The sequence below is a fragment of the Poromitra crassiceps genome (genome assembly GCF_964638095.1).
Source record: "Poromitra crassiceps genome assembly, chromosome: 9".
NCBI classification, from domain to species: domain Eukaryota; kingdom Metazoa; phylum Chordata; class Actinopteri; order Beryciformes; family Melamphaidae; genus Poromitra; species Poromitra crassiceps.
This window is the reverse complement of record NC_139630.1, coordinates 33875017-33894690: the sequence shown is the minus strand read 5'-3', so window position 1 is coordinate 33894690 and position 19674 is coordinate 33875017. Positions and strand designations below refer to the sequence as shown.

Genomic DNA, 19674 nt, shown 5'->3' with positions numbered 1-19674 from the left:
ACAAACCTGACACTGACGAAGATCCGTATCGGATCGAAACAGTTTGTCTCTGTCTATTTCAATCATGAGAGACTAGTAGAAAGTTTAACAAGCTTTAATGATACAACATTAATTTTGGCGTATGACTCCATGATGTGATGACGCTCTCCTGAGATGATGAGAGGGCGTCGTCAGTGAAGAATAGGATAGGAAATCCCCCATAGGGAATTCTTCAATCAGAAGTCATGACAATGGTGGTGGTCAGGGGAGGAGGTGGGGCAAAAACAACTGCTTCAGCGATGATGATCAGCAACTGAGAATGACACATGGCACATACACAGCACATAGCAAACAGAGTAAAACATGGACCCTGATATACAACGCTGATTAGGTGATTAGGATCAGCTGGAGACGAATAGCTTGGGCTGATTGGTTATTGCCACATGTGTGGTAAACTGTGAATGGGTGAGGAGACAGCATCAGAGAAAGGGGGCGAGCCTAACAATGAATGGGTAATACAACCTCAAAGAAAGGGGGCGTGCACTGTGATATGATGTGAACTGGGCGTTAGCTGTTAAGTAGTCTTCATTATTGAAAAAAGACATTATTAAATGTCGTCCATCAGAGCAAAAATAAACTTTGTGTCGCGAGCCCTTTTTCTATTTTGACTTCCTAATAATAGCCACCATTTTGCCCCGCAGATTTATGCCTCTGCCATTAGTTCATTCTCGAGTCCAAATCGCCATTTGAGGCAAATTGGAAGAAATTCCGTCAATGCACTCCTGAGATGTTGCGTTACAGAGCTTGGAAATTGGGTGTGTGAGGTCACAGTGACCTTGAACTTTGACCTTTAACCATCAAAATCGAATCAGTTCATTGTTGAGTCCAAGTCGATGTTTGAGGTTAATTTGATGAAATTCCGTCAAGGCATTCCTGAGATATCGTGTTAACAAGCTTGAAAATGGCATTCGAGAGGTCACAGTGACCTTGACCTTTGACCACCAACATCTAATCAGTTCATGCTTGAGTCCAAGGCTATGTTTGAGGCAAATTTGATTAAATTCCATCAAAGGCATTCCTGAGATATCGCGTTAACAAGCTTGAAAATGGCGGTCGAGAGGTCACAGTGACCTTGACCTTTGACCACCAAAATCTAATCAGATCATCCTGGAGTCTAAGTCGATGTTTGAGGCAAATTTGATGAAACTCCGTCAAGACGTTCCTCAGATATTGCGTGTTTATGCCCCTGCTGTGCTTACTTAAGTGATGAGAGACAGACAGCAGTAAAAAAAAAAAAATTATTTCCCCCCCCGTCTGAGACAGGCAGCTGGTGTTTTGTGTCAAGGCTCTCAGAAACTATGCTTCAAAGAGGCAGAATAGAAGAAGTTGACAGTTTTAAGGGTGTGAGTAACACTAAAGTGCATGTGTCACTTTACTCTGGTCAATACGCAGTGTTGGGAAAGGTACTCAGGAAATGTAATAAGTTACTTATTATTACTTATTTAAAAATGTATACAATGACTATCAAAAGTAATAAGTTACGATACTCATTACATTACTATATTACATTCGCTACCCCCTTCCAAAAAAAGTGACGCACAACCTGTTTAGCCAGTTTCTTTTAGAACTGAATCCACTTTATTGGAACAATAATTAACCTCACAGGAGGAGTCAACAATCAGCCAAACTACAGTATGCATATTACATGACAGTCTCATCATGGAAGATAGGAAATGTAATCAAAGCAAATTTTCTAGGAAGCATACAATGCTACCTTGGGTGGATTTAGGACAGTGGTTCTCAAATGGGGGTCCGGGGACCCCCAGGGGTCCGTGGCACTTTGCCAGGGGGTCCGCAAATTGTTCATGGATTACATTCTAATCTAACAAACCTATCAATTTAAAAGTCAAGCACGTTACCGTGGAAACAATTAAGCTTAGCCCAAAATCCCAAATCAGAATGAGGGGGTCCCTGGTATATTTTCTATCTTGTAACGGGTCCTTACAAGATAAACATTTGAGAACCTCTGGGTTAGGATATCCCGTTTGATAAAATAACACACATCTATCATTCTTTTCATTTTTATTTTAGAACTTGATCAAGCTTGGTCAGAAAAAGTCACCAGATCACTTTTGAGAAATAAAGTCGCCAGGGCAAGATATGAATGAAGTGTATGCTGCGAGCCACCAGTTGAGGCTTGGTGAGCCGCATGCGGGTCCCGACCTGCGCAATGAGTAACATTAAACAGTGATTTCTGGGTATTGAAGTTCAAACAGTTACCTCTCATGATGCCACTGATCATTTGATAAAGGTTTGATAAAGACAGAGATAACAAGAGACAGTGAGATCAGATGTATTCAGTCTCCTGAGTCCAGACATGTCTGATACGTGGTGTGAACCTTAGTTTAAAAGGCTTCAGACATTCTGGGTCTTTTTACATGTTTTAGTTCATGTGTGATTTAATGGCTGGTGAAACGCAGGGACCCAGCAAACACTGGACGGCCGGTGATGTGCAGCCACATTTAATCTCAATTCAAATGATCACAAGGTTTTCACAATATATTATGGCACAGTATAACATATTAAAACTGTTTTGAAATGATGTCAGAAGTTAAATATTTAGGTCCTGATTTCACAAAACGATGCTCGTAGCAGTGATGGGCGACTATGAATGTTGATTCCCTTTCATTTTGCTGTCCTATTTAACTTGTGGTTTATTGGACTAATCTAATGGTCATCTAAACAGATATGAGGTGGAGCTGCTGTGTGGTGTTACTTCGTTGGCTTGTTGACGGTGGCGTAGAGGCTGCTGGGATCAAAGTCTCCAGAAGAGGAAGAGGAGGGTTTCACAGCAGCATAGGTCATGTCTTCATCACCATCATTAACCTGCTAAACAACAACAACACAACAATCACCCAACACATATTGACACCACACACACAGACACACACACACACACACACACACACACACACACACACACACACACACACACACACACACACACACACACACACACACACACACACACACACACACACACACACACACACAGCAAACAAAACACAACAGAACAAAACAAAAACACAAAACAAAACAAAACAAGGCAAACAAACAAATCACAACCAAAAACACCAAAACAAAACAAAAACAAAACACAACTGTGACACAACACAGCAACATGAGTTCAGGTTGAAAACCTTAACCTCCATCATGTCACAAAACTGCTGTTGGGTAAGAATCTGAAATATTGTACAATTTACTTTGGGAAGTTTACACAACAACAACAACAACAACAACAACAACAACAACAACAACAACAACAACAACAACAACACATGGTTGTTGTTGTTGTTGTCCTTGTTGTTATTTCCAACAGAGCAGACAGCTCACCTGTGCTTTACCAGCGCTCTTCTTCTTCCCCTTGTTGTTGTAGGAGTGGCTGGCGGAGGCGTAGGTAGGTCCACCGTCATCTGTCTGACCTGTGAATGAAACACAATGGCAAGTCTGTGGCACACAGGATTGAACCATGGGTTTCTATTCTGTTCTATTCTATTTCTTAACTTCTAGTACCTCTTATGTTTTTGATTTTGTTTTTGTTAGTTAGTTTGTTGTCTGTGTGTCAGCAGGATTTCTCAAAAACGTACAAATGGATTTCCATGAGATTTAGTTGACAGATCACCCTTGGACGAAGGAACAATGGAATCAATTTGACTGGTGATGCAGATCTGGGATTTCTTCCATTATACATTTGTCAGCCCTAGTGGCTCCTGCATTACATTACTGGCTTTCCTTGGGAAGCTAAGCAGGTCTGGCCTAGGATATTCCTTGGATGGGAGACTGGTGCTGGAAGTGGTGTTGGAGGACCAGTAGGAGGTGCTCTTCCCCTCTGGTCCGAATGGAATGAATAAATAAATACATAAATATTATTTATTGCAAGTTTGGACAGTTTGCAGGACTCTCTTCTTACAATTTATAGGCATTGTCTTTGCCCTACGCACCTGTCCCGGAAAAGAGAAGTGCAGAGTTTTCCTTCTTCTATTATACATTTTTCACCATAACTTATAACACAAAAAAGTAGAAGTTAATAGGGCTCCCAAAATGCTGTAAAGGGTGCGTATTTTTAAGGCATTAAAAAAGTATTTGTTGCATTATACAGTGGCTTCACTCATCATTTATATTTCACCATAACTTATAAGACAGAGACATTCTAAATCCTAAGAGGGTCAGGAAATCATTTAAACTTAATGTATACGTGATAGGAACGATGTGTGGAGAATTGTGCAGCGCTGGCAGAGGGTTAGTTTAAAATGACTGGTTGAGCATGCATGCACCTTTACAGCCACATCCGGCTTCAGACTTATGCCCCACTTCCTGTTTCAGCGACTCCACTCCACTCCACTCCACTCCACTCCACTCTGATCTAATTACTCTACTAGTCAAGTTGAGTCTATTCTTTATTTCCCTTTTATCATTTTTATCCCAGAAGGAAATCAGACATTGTGTCTCATGCACACATAGTGGATAGTGTGTGTGTGTGTGTGTGTGTGTGTGTGTGTGTGATCTGACCTGGTCCTGGCTGCTCTCTGGTCCAGCCTGCTTCACTGCAGGATTGGCAGTCTTCAGAACCTGGACACATACAGCCCAGTTACACAGCCCAGTTTTCATTCCAGTAAAGGTTCGTTATAACAGAATACATGCTGTGTGGTTGAAACTTGTTACAAAACCAGAAGTGCATATAAGTCTAACATGAGTGTCATGATGTAAATTCACATTTCTCTTCAGTTTTTTCATACTGTATATTACATATCATTATGCAGTATTCCATATCTAATGAATTGTTCGTAACATCCATCGGTAGCAACTAAGAAATCCACATGAAGTAGCCCCACGCTTCCCACCCATACTCTTTAATTTCTTTGCCAGATTAGTCATTTTGCTTCTTTTTTTTTAGAAGAACTTAATGTTGATAAAGATCAATAAAGTTTCATCTTATCTCATGCTCTGCAGAGTTATGGTAATATGATACAGCTCTGAAAACTCACAGTGTCGTCTTCCACTGCTGTTTGGTTCCCTGAAAAAAGCAAAAGTGAGAGGAGAGTTTATCTTCTGCAGACACAGTCTGGCTTCATCAATGTGACCACATTTTACACAAGAAATGTTCTCACCTCTAGCTCTCTTCCAGCACACGACCAGTGCAGCAACAATTATCAGTGCAGCTAAAACCACTACGATGGGCCACCAAACTTGGAAGAGATAGAAAAAGTTAAAAACTTTTTTGTCAGCAGCTTCAAGTCACTTATATAATCCATTCAAACTCTTTATGTGGCATTCTGGTGATGAGTTACAGTATGTGTTGTTATTGTGTCACATGATGTTCTTATGATGTTCTTCATATTGGTTTTTTTTATTTTATAAGGTGTCTGCAAAACAAATTTCCTGTCTAGGACAATACATTTAGAATAGAATAGAATCAAACTTGTAAAAAAGACTTTAAGTAAGACAAAAAACCAAAACCAAAAAAGTAGGTAGGAAAAACTGCAGTCCAAAACAACATGCTGGCTCAAAGTGGATGCATAATCCAGCCTGCATTCTGTTAGTTACAGAGTGACTTTGGACGTAAGTGTCTAAAGGATACTTCAACATGCAGGCCAGAGGAGCCTTGAACCGCTCGAGTGAATGAAGTCTCAGCACACCTGAATGTGTGACAGGTGCGTCGCAGAAGATGCACCTTGAAAACGATAAAAAAGCTCTCACACACTGTCTTGCCTTCTGCTTTGGAGAAATATTATTGAATAACAATAACATAATAATAGATGACAGCTCTGTCTCCTGAGCTAAAGCTGCTGTGACTCTGGCAAAGGGCAAAATCATTTGTTTTGATTGCAGTTAATCCATATATACAGTATATCAGGACAGTGTTTGTTCTCCCGTTCTTACTGTGTAAATACACTACACCATACATTTCACAGTATGTTCCTCCCTTGTTCCTCCTCCTCAGTAGGCTAGTAGGAGCTGGTACTGTAAGTATTTTGTCCTGATTCATTATGAAGAAGTTACACCACAAGTTCTAAGTTGTAATTACATGGTAATTACATCCTAAAACAAGTGCTGTATTATAAAGTGTTACCAATTATTATATCGGTCTGAAACACTGTTTGACCAAGGTTGCTTTATTCTCTGGTATTCTACAGCGGTTTCAGTGGTATTCAGTGGTTTCATGTGGATACACACATTTCTTGAAACGATTCCATGTTTATGGAAAACTTTTCTGAAACGAAAAAAAAAAAGATTGCTTCCGTCTCCGTGTGGACATGGCCTTAATCTCTCCTCAGTTGAAATAAAAAAAAGCCAACATCGTTTATGAAATGAGATAAATCTGCTCTTTTTGATTTCATGTTTTACTCTTTGCATGTACTTTAGCCAATTACCTATTGTCTAGTCCTCATGCCTTCATACCAAAACACTTCCTTTGACACCTCTCTAATCAAGACATCTTTCTATTTAGGGACCTTTAGTTCATAGATAGTGACAGTTGAGAGAGAGAGAGAGAGAGAGAGAGCGAGAGAGAGAGAGAGGCTGGACTGGGGAAATATCGGTATATGTATATATGTATGCAAGTTGGAGAGTGACTACCTTGTGTTTCTTTTGTTGTTGATTTTGCCATTGTTGTTGTTGTTGTTGTTGTTGTTGTTGTTGTTGTTGTCATAGTCGGTGTTGTTGTTGTCGTCGTCGTTGTTGGTGGTATTGTCGTTGTTGTTGTTGTTGCTGTAGTTGTTGTTGCTTTCATACCTGGACAAATGAAATAACAAACCCCAACAAAATATAGGGTCAGTCAAGAGCTCACGTTGATCATATCCAGTAAATAAGTAGAAATATTAAAATATCGAGGCAAACCAATGACCAAATCTGCCTGCATGCTTTTACTATATGTGCATGTAATGTGCTTAGTCATGTTCTGTTGCTTGCTTCATGACAGGTATACTTCTGTTATTGCCTGCCTCCTTCAATGTTGTCGTGTCATTTGTTCTGTTGCTTGCCTCTTGTTGCTTTTCTTAGTGCCTGCTGCTACAATGTTGTCATGTCATGTCATGTCATTTTTAACTACATTATTATCATCATTAACATCTAGATTTTTTTTGACATTTTTCATGTCAATTTTAACAATGTTTTATCACGAGTTGCCATCTGCATCCTATTGCAATAATTGTGTTTTATCTTCACCTCTTTTTGTTCTTTTAGGGAGTCTATTGTAACACCTGGGCTGGCCAGGGACTACAGATGTAAACTAGCCTTTTGGCTAATTCTGCCATATTTACAGCAACATTTATTAATATGCAGTGTCCCTGTCAAATAAACCAATAAATAGATCAAAAACAAGGAGGAGGAGGAGGAGGAGGAGGAGGAGGAGGAGGAGGAGTACGAGGCATGGTAGGAGGGACGCTAGAAAGGAACGCTGCTCTGTTTCTAGTTAAATCTTTTTTTTGCATGGTCACTTTGAAAGTATCAAGTACAATACATATATTATTTTCCATATCACGATGCCGGTATTTTAAAGTTCTTTAGCATCATTTTCAAAGATTTCTCACCTGAGGACAGAGCGGCGAAGCCAAATGTCTGCACTGTTCCACTGTAAAGATCAGTCAGTTCACACTGGAATCTCTCTTTGATATAATCAGAAGTCAGAAAGGACACAGTGGTGTGGCAGTCAGACTGTGATGTGTGAATGTTCAGGTTGTTATTTCTCTCAGCCACCTGTACACCCTCATACAGCCACCTCAGTGTCTCTGAACACCATGCTGTCAGCACAGAGCAGGACAACTTCACATTGTTCTTGTTCTTCTTTGCAGCCACTGCTGAAGATGGAATTATTGTTAGAGGACGACAATCACAGGAACATTAACTACATTACTGTCATCAGAGTAATGTTGTAATGTTTTAGGGTATTATTCCAAGAAGGCCGTTTGAGATGATATTCAATAAGGTTAATACTCACTGTTGACCAGAGACAGATAAGCTTCAGCATCATCACATAGATGTTCTTTTCTTGATATGTCGTACTGTCGGCAGTAGTAGTCACCGACATCCACAACTGTGATGTTCTTTATAGCCAGAGAACAGTTGGCTGTAACACTCAGTCTGGCCGTTTTAGCTTTAGCAAACCGATTTGATGCAATCTGCCCACGGTAAACTAGCATAACTGTGGCTGCGTTTACATAATGTTTGAAGAGCCAGAAAGTAAAGTCACATTTATGATTCGGTGTCACATTCTCACAAGGCAGAGTGACGTTATCTCCATCTCTGACATAGAAGGAGGGCCAATGTTGTCCTGTTGTGGAGAAAATGAAATATTACAACAATTGAATTGAATCAGAATAGGAATATGGCTGCTCTGTTCATAGTTTCTTTAAATAGTGAAGATCATTTTGGATATGAAATAAGTTTGCAAATGTGCCCTGACAAGTTAGAAAGGGTCCACTAAGTAAATCCTTCCGCTTGTTAACACAAATGCCATAATTTATCCTACAGTACTATCTCAGTTAAATTAAGGTTAATTAATAACCTACAGTACTATAAGTAAGTAGCGTTAAGTAGTAAGTAAGCAAGCACATTATTATTATTTTCCCCGCCCCCAGATTTTTCTCATGCAAGTACATTTACTTTTGCAGGCTAATGTAGGCTATCTATTATTTAATATACATTGCAATGCAGCCTTACCTGTTACATGAAACACGAGTATCAAACACAAAGTGATTTTAGTCAGTCTGAATTCAGCCATTCTGCTCTTTCTCTCAGTCTCTTTAAATCTTATTATCCATCTTGTTCTCTCACTCTCAACTGTCAAAGTGTCTGAACTGATGCTTCTTAAAGAGATAGATACACTTCCTGTGATTAAAACGTCTCACTTCCTCATAACACCCACAATCCCCCCCCCCCCCCCCCCCGACTGTTTGAATTGAAGTATGCTTATCAACTTCCTGATTCTGAGAGAGACGGCAGCAAAAGCTCTGACCCACGTAGAAAGATGTAAATATGTAAATTCCTGCATCACCAATATGACAAGCAACCAGTAGTGAGGAGGACAAGGGTCAGAGGTCAGATAGAGGCATTCTCGGAAATTAGCCAAGGAAAGAAGTAGATGGATTATTTTTTTAAAGTTAGAGTAAGAGGCTGTGGTTCAGCAGGGACAGGCAGACATGTGTTTTCAGATGAGTGTTCTCAGCCCCATACAGGAAGTGAACAGACTCTGCTGTGCTGCCTGCAGTGATGAGCTCCACAGAGACAGACAGCAGTGAACAATCAGATTTTTTTGCCCAGTCTGAGACTGGTGTTTTCTGTCAGAGGCTTTCAGAAACACCGCTTCAAAGAGGCAGAATATAGTAGAAGAGGTTGACAGTTTTAAGTGTGTGACTAACACTAAAGTGCATGTCACTTTACTCTGGTCAATAGGCAGTGTTGGGAAAGGTACTCAGGAAATGTATGTTACTTAGTATATTTATTTAAAAAATTATACAATTGCTTCACTTATTACTTGGCATCAAAAGCAATTAGTTACAATACTCATTACATTACTTTTTGCTATTCCCCCCCCCCCTTCCGAAAAGGTCACGTACATACCTGTTTAGGCAGTTTATTTTAGAACTGAATCCACTTTATTGGAACAATAATTAACATTAAAGAAGGAATCATCAACAATCAGCCAAACTGCATACTTTATTTATTTGCCTACCTAGGTCATTTTTTTAATCGTGTTCTGGCAAAGAAGTAGTCTCGCATATGACCTATCTCCACACTTTGATTTAGCCCTGTGCACTGGAGAAAGTAATGCAGTAACTAAGTTATTGGATTAGTAACTGTAATATAATTACTGTTTAGGAAATTGTAATCCCTTACATTACTAGTTACTAATAAAATTACAGCAACACATTATCACTGCCCAACATAAGATAAATAATTCCGTTGCAATTTCGATTTAATTTGGTTTTAAAGTTTTTTTTTTTTCAGTTAGTCTCCTTCTTTGTTGCTCAGACTCACTGTGGTGTTTGCACTGCACCTCACACAGATCAGCTGTCAATCAAACTGTGTGGGTGGAGCTTGGAGCCACTACTACTACTACCACTACTACTACTACTAACACATTGGTTTTCATATCTCTCTGAATTTCTTGCAGATGTTGAAACAGAGAGACAGACAGCAATATATATATATATATATATATATATATATATATATAGATAGATAGATAGATAGATAGATAGATAGATAGATAGATAGATAGATAGATAGATAGATAGATAGATAGATAGATAGATATAGATATATAGATATAGATATATATAGATATATATAGACAGAATATTTAATTTTAAATTGTACAGAGTTCAGCAGTAGAATCAGCTAGTACTGATCATAGTGGTGTAACAGATGAGGTGGCTGTTATGGGATGCATTGTTGTCAAGTAGACTACCAGTCTGAAATATGTCTTGAAAAAAAGAAAAAAGGAAAAAAAGTGTCTGCTGCCACTAATGTCCAAATCGTATTCATTATGCAGCTTCTGTGCAGTCCCACAGTGTAATAGTGGTGATGACATGTAGTTCCCTCTCAAAACCACAAGAGGGCTCAGGGAGTTTCACAGCTCATGGTGTGAAGATTCACAGTTCAAGACAAATACTGACAATCATGAAATGTGTGCTTGAGCTATGGGAAGAAATAGATGAGCACATGGCTATATTTCAGCTAAAAACAGGGTGTAAATGATGTATGTTCATGTCAACTTGGCATCTCAGGCCTTGTGGAGACTTGGATTACACCTGGTGAGCAGTATGGAAGCATTTTATGTGTTACTTCCTTGGCTTGATGATGGTGGCCTAGAGGCCGCTGGGATCAAAGTCTCCAGCAGTGGCAGAGGAGGGTTTCACAGCAGCATAGGTCACATCTTCATCACCACCATTAACCTGCTAAACAACAACACAGCAACATGTCATGTCACAGCACACACACACGCACGCACGCACGCACGCACTCACGCACACACACAACAAAACAAACAAATCACAACAAAACACAACAGAACAAAAAAAAAACACAACAAAACAAAACAAGACAAACAAACAAATCACAAGAAAAACAGCAGAAAACAAAAAACAACTGTGACACAACACAGCAACATGAGTTCCGGTTGAAAACCTTAACCTCCATCATGTCATAAAACTGCTGCTGGGTAAAAACCACACATCTGAAATATTGTACAATTTACTTTGAAAGTTTACACAACAACACAAAAAAGCAACAACAACAACAACAAGAAGTAACATTGTTATTGTTTTCTGACCAAGGTCCAACAGAACAGTCAGCTCACCTGTGCTTTACCAGCAGTCTTCTTCTTCTTCTTCTTCTCATTGTTGTGGGAGTAGCTGACGGAGGCGTAGGTAGGTCCATCATCATCTGTCTGACCAGTCTGACCAGTGAATGCAACACAATGGCTGGTTAGTGGCACGCAGGCTTGAACTAACACGTCCACTGATATTCTATTCTATTCTATTCTATTCTATTCTATTCTATTCTATTCTATTCTATTCCTGAACTTCTAGTACCTCTTATGTTCTTGTTTTTGTTTGTTAGTTTTGTACTGTTTGTGTCTGTTAGCCAGCAAGATTGATCAAAAACATACAAATGGATTTCCATTAAATGTATTCCACAGATCATCCTTGGACGAAGGAACAACTGAATCAATTTGGGCAGTTATCCAGATCTGGGATTTCTTCAATTATACATTTTTCGCTATAACTTATAACACAAAAAAGTGGAAGTTAATATGGCTCCCAAAACGCTGTAAAGGGTGCGTATTTTTAAGGCATTTAAAAAGTATTTTTTGCATTATACAGTGGCTTCGCTCCTCATTTATATTTCACCATAACTTATATGAAACTATAAGACAGAGACATTCCAAATCCTAAGAGGATGCTATTAATTGACTGGTTGGTTTTAGTCTCTTAAAACAGACTGTCTCATCTACATCCGGCGAATGCAGCTATACACAGTCTGTACGTTACACCCCCAGAACATGCACAAGGAAGTTGGGAAAAAACCTTCAGACAGGAAAGAAGTTCGACGGAATCCGACCAATCACGACACGTGTGTCCACGAAAAATGCGGCATATTGGATTCTGATTGGACTAATGAGCGGAAGACCCGCCTTTCTACTTCCCATTCCGGTTGGTGCATGATTCTCCCCCACGAAGTACAGACGGTATGGCGGAAGCATTTGAAAATTGCGGAAGCCAACTCGTCTGTTCTAAGAGACTAGGTTGGTTTCACACTTATGCCCCACTTCCTGTCTCCTCTCCTCTCCTCTCCCATCCTCTCCTCTCCTCTCCTCTCCTCTCCTCTCCTCTCCTCTCCTCTCCTCTCCTCTCCTCTCCTCTCCTCTCCTCTCCTCTCCTCTCCTCTCCTCTCCTCTCCTCTCCTCTCCTCTCCTCTCCTCTCCTCTTCCTCTCCTCTCTCCTCTCTCCTCTCTCCTCTCTCCTCTCCTCTACTATACTTCCCTTTTATAATTTTTATGCCAGAAGGAAATCAGACTCCCCTTTGTGTCTCGTGTACATGTAGTGTACAGTGGATTGTGTGTGTGTGTGTGTGTGTGTGTGTGTGTGTGTGTGTGTGTGTGTGTGTGTGTGTGTGTGTGTGTGTGTGTGTGTGTGTGCGTGTGCGTGCGTGCGTGCGTGCGTGCGTGTGTGTGTGTGTGTGTGTGTGAGATCTGACCTGGTCCTGGCTGGTCTCTGGTCCAGACTGCTTCACTGCAGGATTGGCAGCACTGACTGAGGTCAGAGCCTGGACACATATCAGCCCAGTTAGCTTTTCCTTCCAGTAAAGACCACTTATAACACAATACATGCTATGTGGTTCGAAATGGTTACAAAACCAGAAGTGCTACAAGTCTAACATGGGATGATTCAGTGCCATGTGTAACTTCACATATCACTTCAGTTTTTTCACATTCTATTCTGCACATACTGTATACTGTATATTGCCTATGCAGTATTCCATATAATGAATATTGTTCGTAACATCCATCACATAAATATTAATAAAGTCTCATCTTATCTCATGCTCTTCCACAGTTATGGTAATAGACAGATATCACACAGCTGTTTTGCTGCAGCTGTGTAAAGTCCTGACTACATAAACATTGTATCCTTCAGTTTTAAACTCACAGTGTTGTCCTGCACTGCTATTTGGTTCCCTGAAAAAAGCAAAAGTGAGAGGAGAGTTTATCTTCTGCAGCAACAGTCTGGCTTCATCAATGTGACCACATTTTACACAAGAAATGCTCTCACCTCTAGCTCTCTTCCAGCACACCACGAGGGCAACAACTATTATTATGGGGGCATCTATACCCACTAAGATGGGCCACCATTGTAGTCCTCCCCCACCTAGAAGAAGTTAAAACATTTTGTCAGCAGCTTCAAGTGACTTCTGAAACTAAAATAGATTCAAACTCTCCTCAGTGAAAGAGGAGAACGTTGTATGTGTTTCACAATGTGCAAAATATCATAGTTGGCATTTGTTGTGGTGATGATGAGTTACTGTATGTTGGTATTGTGTCATATGATGTTTTTTTTTTTATAGTTTTCCTATTTTAGGAGGTGTTTGCAAAACAAATGTCCTCTATAGGAAAATACACGTACAATAGAATAGAATAGAATAGAATATAACTTGTAAAAAACAAAACAGTTCATGCACACACATGAAGGAACAATTCTACAAGAGAGAGAGAGAGAGAGGCTGGACTGTGGACATATGTATGTAAGATGGAGAATACCTTGTGTTTCTTTTGTCATTGATTCTGTTGTTGTTGTTGTTGTTGTTGTTGGGGTTGTTGTTGTTGTTGATTATGGACAAATGAGATACCAAAACCCAACAAAATAAAGGGTCAGTGACAAGAGCTCACGGTTTATCATAGGCAGTAAATAAGTAAGAATTACTCAAATAATATTTTGCATGCTACTTTGAAACATTCACGTAAAAGAAAGATTGATTGATTGATCGATCGATCGATTGATTAAATAAATAAGCACATTCAGAGACCCCAGCTGTAAAAGTCTCAGAGCTTTCTTACCTGAGGACAGAGAGGTGACGTTAAACGTCTCCACTGTTATCGGGCTACTGCGTTCATCAGTCACTTCACACTGGAATCTCTCTTTGACATAATCAGAAGTGAGAAAGGACACCTTGGTGTTGCACAGAGACGTTGATATCTGAATGTTCTGGTTGTTATTTCTCTCAGCCACCTTTTCACCCTCATACAGCCACATCACTTTCGCACGACACCGTTCATATATCACCACAGAGCAGGACAACGTCACATTGTTCTTGTCACTCTGTTCAGTCACTGGTGAAGATGGAGATATTGTGAGAGGAAGAGAGTAGCAGAAAAATTCACTACATACTGTAATCAGAATATTGTCATGTTTTAGTATATTGTTCCAGGAAGCCAGTTTGAGCTGAATAGGTGATAATGTTAATACTCACTCTTTACAAGAGACAGAAAAACTGGACGTGTACGTTGCTCTTGGCAGTAGTAGCGACCAGCATCCTCATCTGTGACGTTCTTTATAGCCAGAGAACAGTCGGCTGTAACACTCAGTCTGGCTGCTTTATCTCTAACAAACTGATTTGATTCAATCTGACCACGGTTAACCAGCCACACCGTGGCAGCAGTCGGATTATGATTGTAGATCCAGACACATTGATCCTGACTGGGTGTCACATCTCGACAAGGCAGAGTGACTTCACCTCCATCTCTGACATAGAAGGTCCAACGTGGTTCAGTTACTGCTGTGGAGAAAATGTTAGAGAAAATATTGTGAAAATGGAATTGAATCAGAATGGGTATATGGCTGGTGTGTTCATAGTTTTAGCTGTGACCAGCAGCTCTATACAGTAGGTAGCTCTGTTGAATGAATCTGTTATTTAATATACATTTGAATGCAGCCTTACCTGTTACCTGAAGCACGAGTATCAAACATAAAGTGATTTTAGTCGGTCTTAATTCAGCCATTCTGCTCTTTCTCTCAGTCTCTTTAAATCTATCTATCCATCTTGTTCTCTCGCTCTCAACTGTCAAAGTGTCTGAACTAATGTTTCTTAAGACAAAGACACTTCCTGTGGTTAAAACATGGCACTTCCTCATCCCAGACCCAGATTTGTGCATTTTATCAGTACAGCTTATTCGTTTTCTTATCTCTCTGAATTGCTTGCAAAGAAAGACAGACAGTAAAGGATCTGACCCACAGAAAGGGCGGCTGTGGCTCAGGAGGTAGAGGGAGGTTGGTGGTTTGATCCCCGGCTCCTCCAGTCTGCATGTCGAAGTGTCCTTGGGCAAGACACTGAACCCCAAATTTGCTCCCGATGGCTCTGCCAGCACCCTGCGTGGCAGCTTGCCGCCTTCGGTGTGTGAATGGGTGAATGTAGGCACATTGTAAAGCGCTTTAGATAAAAGCGCTATATATAAATACAGTCCATTTAACATTTAAAATGTGACATTGGGTGTTCAGCCCATACAGGATGTGGACTGTGCTGTGCTGACTAAAGTGATGAGCTCATCCTCCACTGGAGACAGACAGCAGTCCAAAATCTGATTTCCCAGTCTGAGACAGGAAGTTGGTGTTTTGTCTCAAAGGGTCTCAGTCAGAAACTGCACCTGAAAGAGGCTGGGGCGGGACAGAGGTGAAAATGTCACTTTGTCGTAGGATAAAATGAAATAAATGTATTTATTTATTGAGCTGTGCTTTCATAGGAGAGGGGTTACTGATGTCAGGCGCAGGGGCTTATCTACGGGTGGGCCTGGGTAGGCACAGGCCCACCCACTTCTTGCCCTGGCCCACCCAAAAAAATAATAATAATAATAATTTTTTTTCTTTTTTCTTTTTTTTTCTAGAGGCAAACTTGCTGCTGCCTTGCTAGCCAATGGTTTTGTAGCTTAAAAACACAGGGCACATCATCTCCAGAGTCTAATGCATGACAACTTCATGACATCTAGGAATTTTGCGCGCGTTCCGTGCAAAATTTCGTCATGCATTGCAATTGCCCCACCAATTTTGTCCAGGCCCACCCAATTTTATCCAGGCCCACCCATAATTGAATTTCTGCCTACGCCCCTGGTCAGGCGGCACTGAGTTGAGTTGAAAGAAATACAATATTTTCTGAAATTCTCTTGCTTTGTCTGAAATCTGACAAAAGATTTGTTCTGTTCACCCTCAAATGCCCCAATAACACATCCCTGTTTACAACGTCAACGAGGAACAACAACAAAAGCCATTTATTGTGCTGATAGGAAGTGCTAAACTGCGCCAGAAGTAGTCTTTATGGGTGGAAGGTTGCGGTTGTGAAAAGGCAAACGCCTCAATATTCGAAAAATGCAATACAATGTACACACACACACACACACACACACACACACACACACACACACACACACACACACACACACACACACACACACACACACACACACACACACACACACACTTTTGTTGGTGCTATTTTGCACCGCGATTTCATCAGTTCTGCTTCATGGGCAGAAAGAGGTATGTTCCATGATGAAACAGATTATGCAACGTTTAGAAATGTTAACTCCAGACTGTGTTCTATTTGAATTGTGCCGATGTAACGATACAGTTGCTATAGTTTATTTGATTTAGTTTGTTATTTCAGTGCCACTGAAATAACTTGTTTTATAGGTTACGGGCTCAGCCAAATGTATTTATCTAGCAGGTCAGGTGACTTCAAATGGTAAATGCAAGTGACCCCCCCCCCCAATTTGGCCTTGAAATTCATCTACAACCGCATAGGCTACTAACACCCCCCCACCCCCACCCCCCCACACACACACACACACACACACACACACACACACACACACACACACACACACACACACACACACACACACACACACACACACACATTTTATTTTTTATTTTCTTCTTAGCACCAAATAGCTCAAGCAAAGACCTTCATCAAAGCAGAATGTGGGCAGAAAATGTAGACAAACTCACTGCCCTGACGTCATCACCAGAGTTAACACGGTTATCGATCTTCTAAAAGCACGGTCTGGGTGCTGCAAGACTGTAGTCTGATTTTCAGACACCTAAAATGACAACGTTTTACCCCGTCGACTGGGTTCGTACGAGTGCAGTGAGTTACCGACTCGTGCAGTGTGTCAGTGCTGTCACGACTAACAGAGCCACAGTGACACAGTACTGCACAGGGAGGGTCTGTGTGTTGCAGTGCAGACTCACTGTGTCACAGTGAGACAGTAATGCACAGGGAGGGTCTGTGTGTTGCTGCACAGTGCAGCACTGTGTCACAGTGTGACAGCACTGCACAGGGAGGGTCTGTGTGTTGCTGCACAGTGACTCACTGTGTCACAGTGAGACAGTACTGCACAGGGAGGGTCTGTGTGTTGCTGCACAGTGCAGCACTGTGTCACTCTCCAGCACTAATCCACTGCAAAGACCCCCATGAAATAATCCCTACTTCCCTATATTATTATTAATATAATATATATAATTATTATTATTATAATTATTATTATATATTCAATAATCCCTCTCTTCCCTTTGCATTGTGTTCTGTTGTTTTGTACAATACTGTAGCCTAAATGTAAAAGTCATGTAAGTGTGTCTGATGTATTTACACTAGGCCATTGGTTAAGAAGCATTAACAGTGTTAACAATCCTCCTCTCTTTGACCCAAATAAAGAACAGGCCTGTCAGATGATCTCTGTGTTTTGCTTTGCATTTCCTGGATGTAACTGTACACTTTGACATGACCAAAATGACATGTGGGGTACCCCAAGGATCAATTTTAGGTCCTGTCCTGTTTAACCTTTATATGCTCTCTCTGGGCCTAATTATGCAAAAAAACAAAATAGCTTATCATAGCTATGCAGATGACACCCAACTCTACATAGCCCTCTCATCGGATGACTATGCCCCCATAGAGACACTGTGTCAGTGCCTTGCGCAAATTAATGATTGGATGTGCCAGAATTTTCTCCAACTTAATAAAGACAAAACAGAGATAATTGTCTTCGGCAAAAAAGAAGATAGGCTCAAAGTTACTGCTCACCTCGAATCCCTATCTTTGAAGCCAAAGGACCAGGTAAAAAATCTTGGCATTATTATTGACTCTGATCTAAATTTCAACTCCCACATCAAGCTTATAAGAAAATCTGCCTTCTATCATCTAAAAAATATAGCAAGGATTAGAGGTTATATGTCCAAACAAGATCTTGAAAAACTAATTCATGCTTTCATTTCTAGCAGGCTAGACTACTGCAACAGTCTTTTCAATGGTCTTCCCAAAAAAGCTATTAAACAACTACAGCTCATTCAGAATGTGGCTGCTAGTTCTAACAAGAACCAAGAAAGCTGAACACATTACACCAGTTCTCAAATCCCTGCATTGGCTGCCAGTAAATCTTAGAATAGACTTTAAAATTCTGCTAATAGTTTACAAATCTCTCAACGGGTCAGGCCCACACTACATCTCTGAAATGCTTCTACACTATGAACCATCCAGATCCCTGATATCTTCAGGCACTGGTCTACTAATTGTCCCGAGGACCAAATCAAAACATGGTGAAGCCGCGTTCTCCCACTATGCCTCTCATAACTGGAACAAACTCCCTGAACACATTAGATCTGCCCCTACTCTGCCTATTTTTAAATCCAAGCTAAAGACCTTTATGTTTACTCTTGCTTTTAACTGCTACTAAACTACTGCCTCTCTCGGCCTGTAATTAAAAAAAAAGATTCCTGTACATTTCCAACAAATGGACTGTGCATGTAATAATAATACTGAAGAATGCCTTGTAACTTATTTAAAACAGAAATAATGTTTCATGTTTGTTAATTTGAGTATATATTTTAACTAAAACTGTCGGCTGTGTTTTTTATGTGTTTTTTTATATGTGCATTGCTTTGCTCCCTTTTTTTTCGATTTTTTTTTTTTGTAAAGCACCTTGAATTGCCTTTGTGTATGAAAGGTGCTATATAAATAAAATTTGACTTGACTTGACTTGACTTTCTCACCAACAGATGGCGCTCAAATAGCAAATAAGATGCACTGTTCACCACCATGTAACTTTGTAGGTGTGACTCCCCACATGTTAAACTATATCTACTTAGATTTCAAGCATAATTAAGATTGACCACCAGTGGATTTGTGGATATTTGAACATTTATTTGAAATTATAATTACAATTAGAAGAATTATTTTATTTGGCCAAGGCTATATACAGTTTGCACATTAAGGTCATTGACTTTGTGTGTTTGGTTGGTCTACAAGTTACATAGGTTAAGGAACACATTAAGTTGGAAGACATATGCAAGATATATACAGATATAAAGACATATAATAGATTCAAAGATATAAACAGTATTAACAACCAAGTGTGGCAAACCAAAAGTTAGCAAATTAACAAAATACGTACAATGAAGTTAGTAGCAGATTATTAACAGTTATATGCATTGCACATGTATTGCAGATATTAACAGAATATTAACAATATCAACCTATTAGCAGGTTATGTATTGCATTGTGTGGAAGGATTGGAAGATCAATGCATTTACTTCTGTACTTTTACTCCAGTGTGGCCTTCAGGTACTTCATCCTCCACTGGTCATATGT

At 40.1% G+C, this 19674-nt stretch overlaps 1 protein-coding gene across 4 annotated transcripts; it reads right to left on the bottom strand.

The window, feature by feature from the left end:
- Positions 1-1666: 1666 nt before the first annotated feature.
- Positions 1667-15091, bottom strand: LOC310782870 (uncharacterized protein). Of its 4 annotated transcripts, none has more exons than XM_083643654.1 (9): positions 14977-15091; positions 7976-8308; positions 7569-7835; positions 6616-6771; positions 5148-5225; positions 5025-5053; positions 4549-4608; positions 3373-3461; positions 1667-2868 (listed from the first exon to the last, which is right to left on the bottom strand). In XM_083643654.1, the coding sequence occupies exons 1-9, from the start codon at positions 15035-15037 to the stop codon at positions 2841-2843; spliced, it is 1101 nt and encodes a 366-aa protein (XP_083499780.1). In that variant the 5' UTR covers positions 15038-15091; the 3' UTR covers positions 1667-2840. The 4 variants fall into 4 exon arrangements, with proteins under 4 accessions (XP_083499780.1, XP_083499782.1, XP_083499783.1 ...); XM_083643656.1 differs by having other exon boundaries at positions 1667-2865; XM_083643657.1 differs by lacking the exons at positions 5148-5225; positions 6616-6771; positions 7569-7835; positions 7976-8308 and adding exons at positions 13314-13409; positions 13799-13822; positions 14096-14368; positions 14509-14814 and having other exon boundaries at positions 14977-15083.
- Positions 15092-19674: the final 4583 nt, after the last annotated feature.

What these genes read in the sequence shown, in the direction of transcription:
- LOC310782870 (XM_083643654.1), bottom strand. Translation starts at nt 15,037, where the DNA reads ATGGCTGAATTAAGACCGACTAAAATCACTTTATGTTTGATACTCGTG. An exon ending in TTATCTGTCTCTGGTCAACA is followed by an intron (nt 7,836 to 7,975) that starts GTGAGTATTAAC and finishes TTCCATCTTCAG; the next exon opens with CAGTGGCTGCAAAGAAGAAC. An exon ending in AACAACAAAAGAAACACAAG is followed by an intron (nt 5,226 to 6,615) that starts GTAGTCACTCTC and finishes ATCTCTTCCAAG; the next exon opens with TTTGGTGGCCCATCGTAGTG.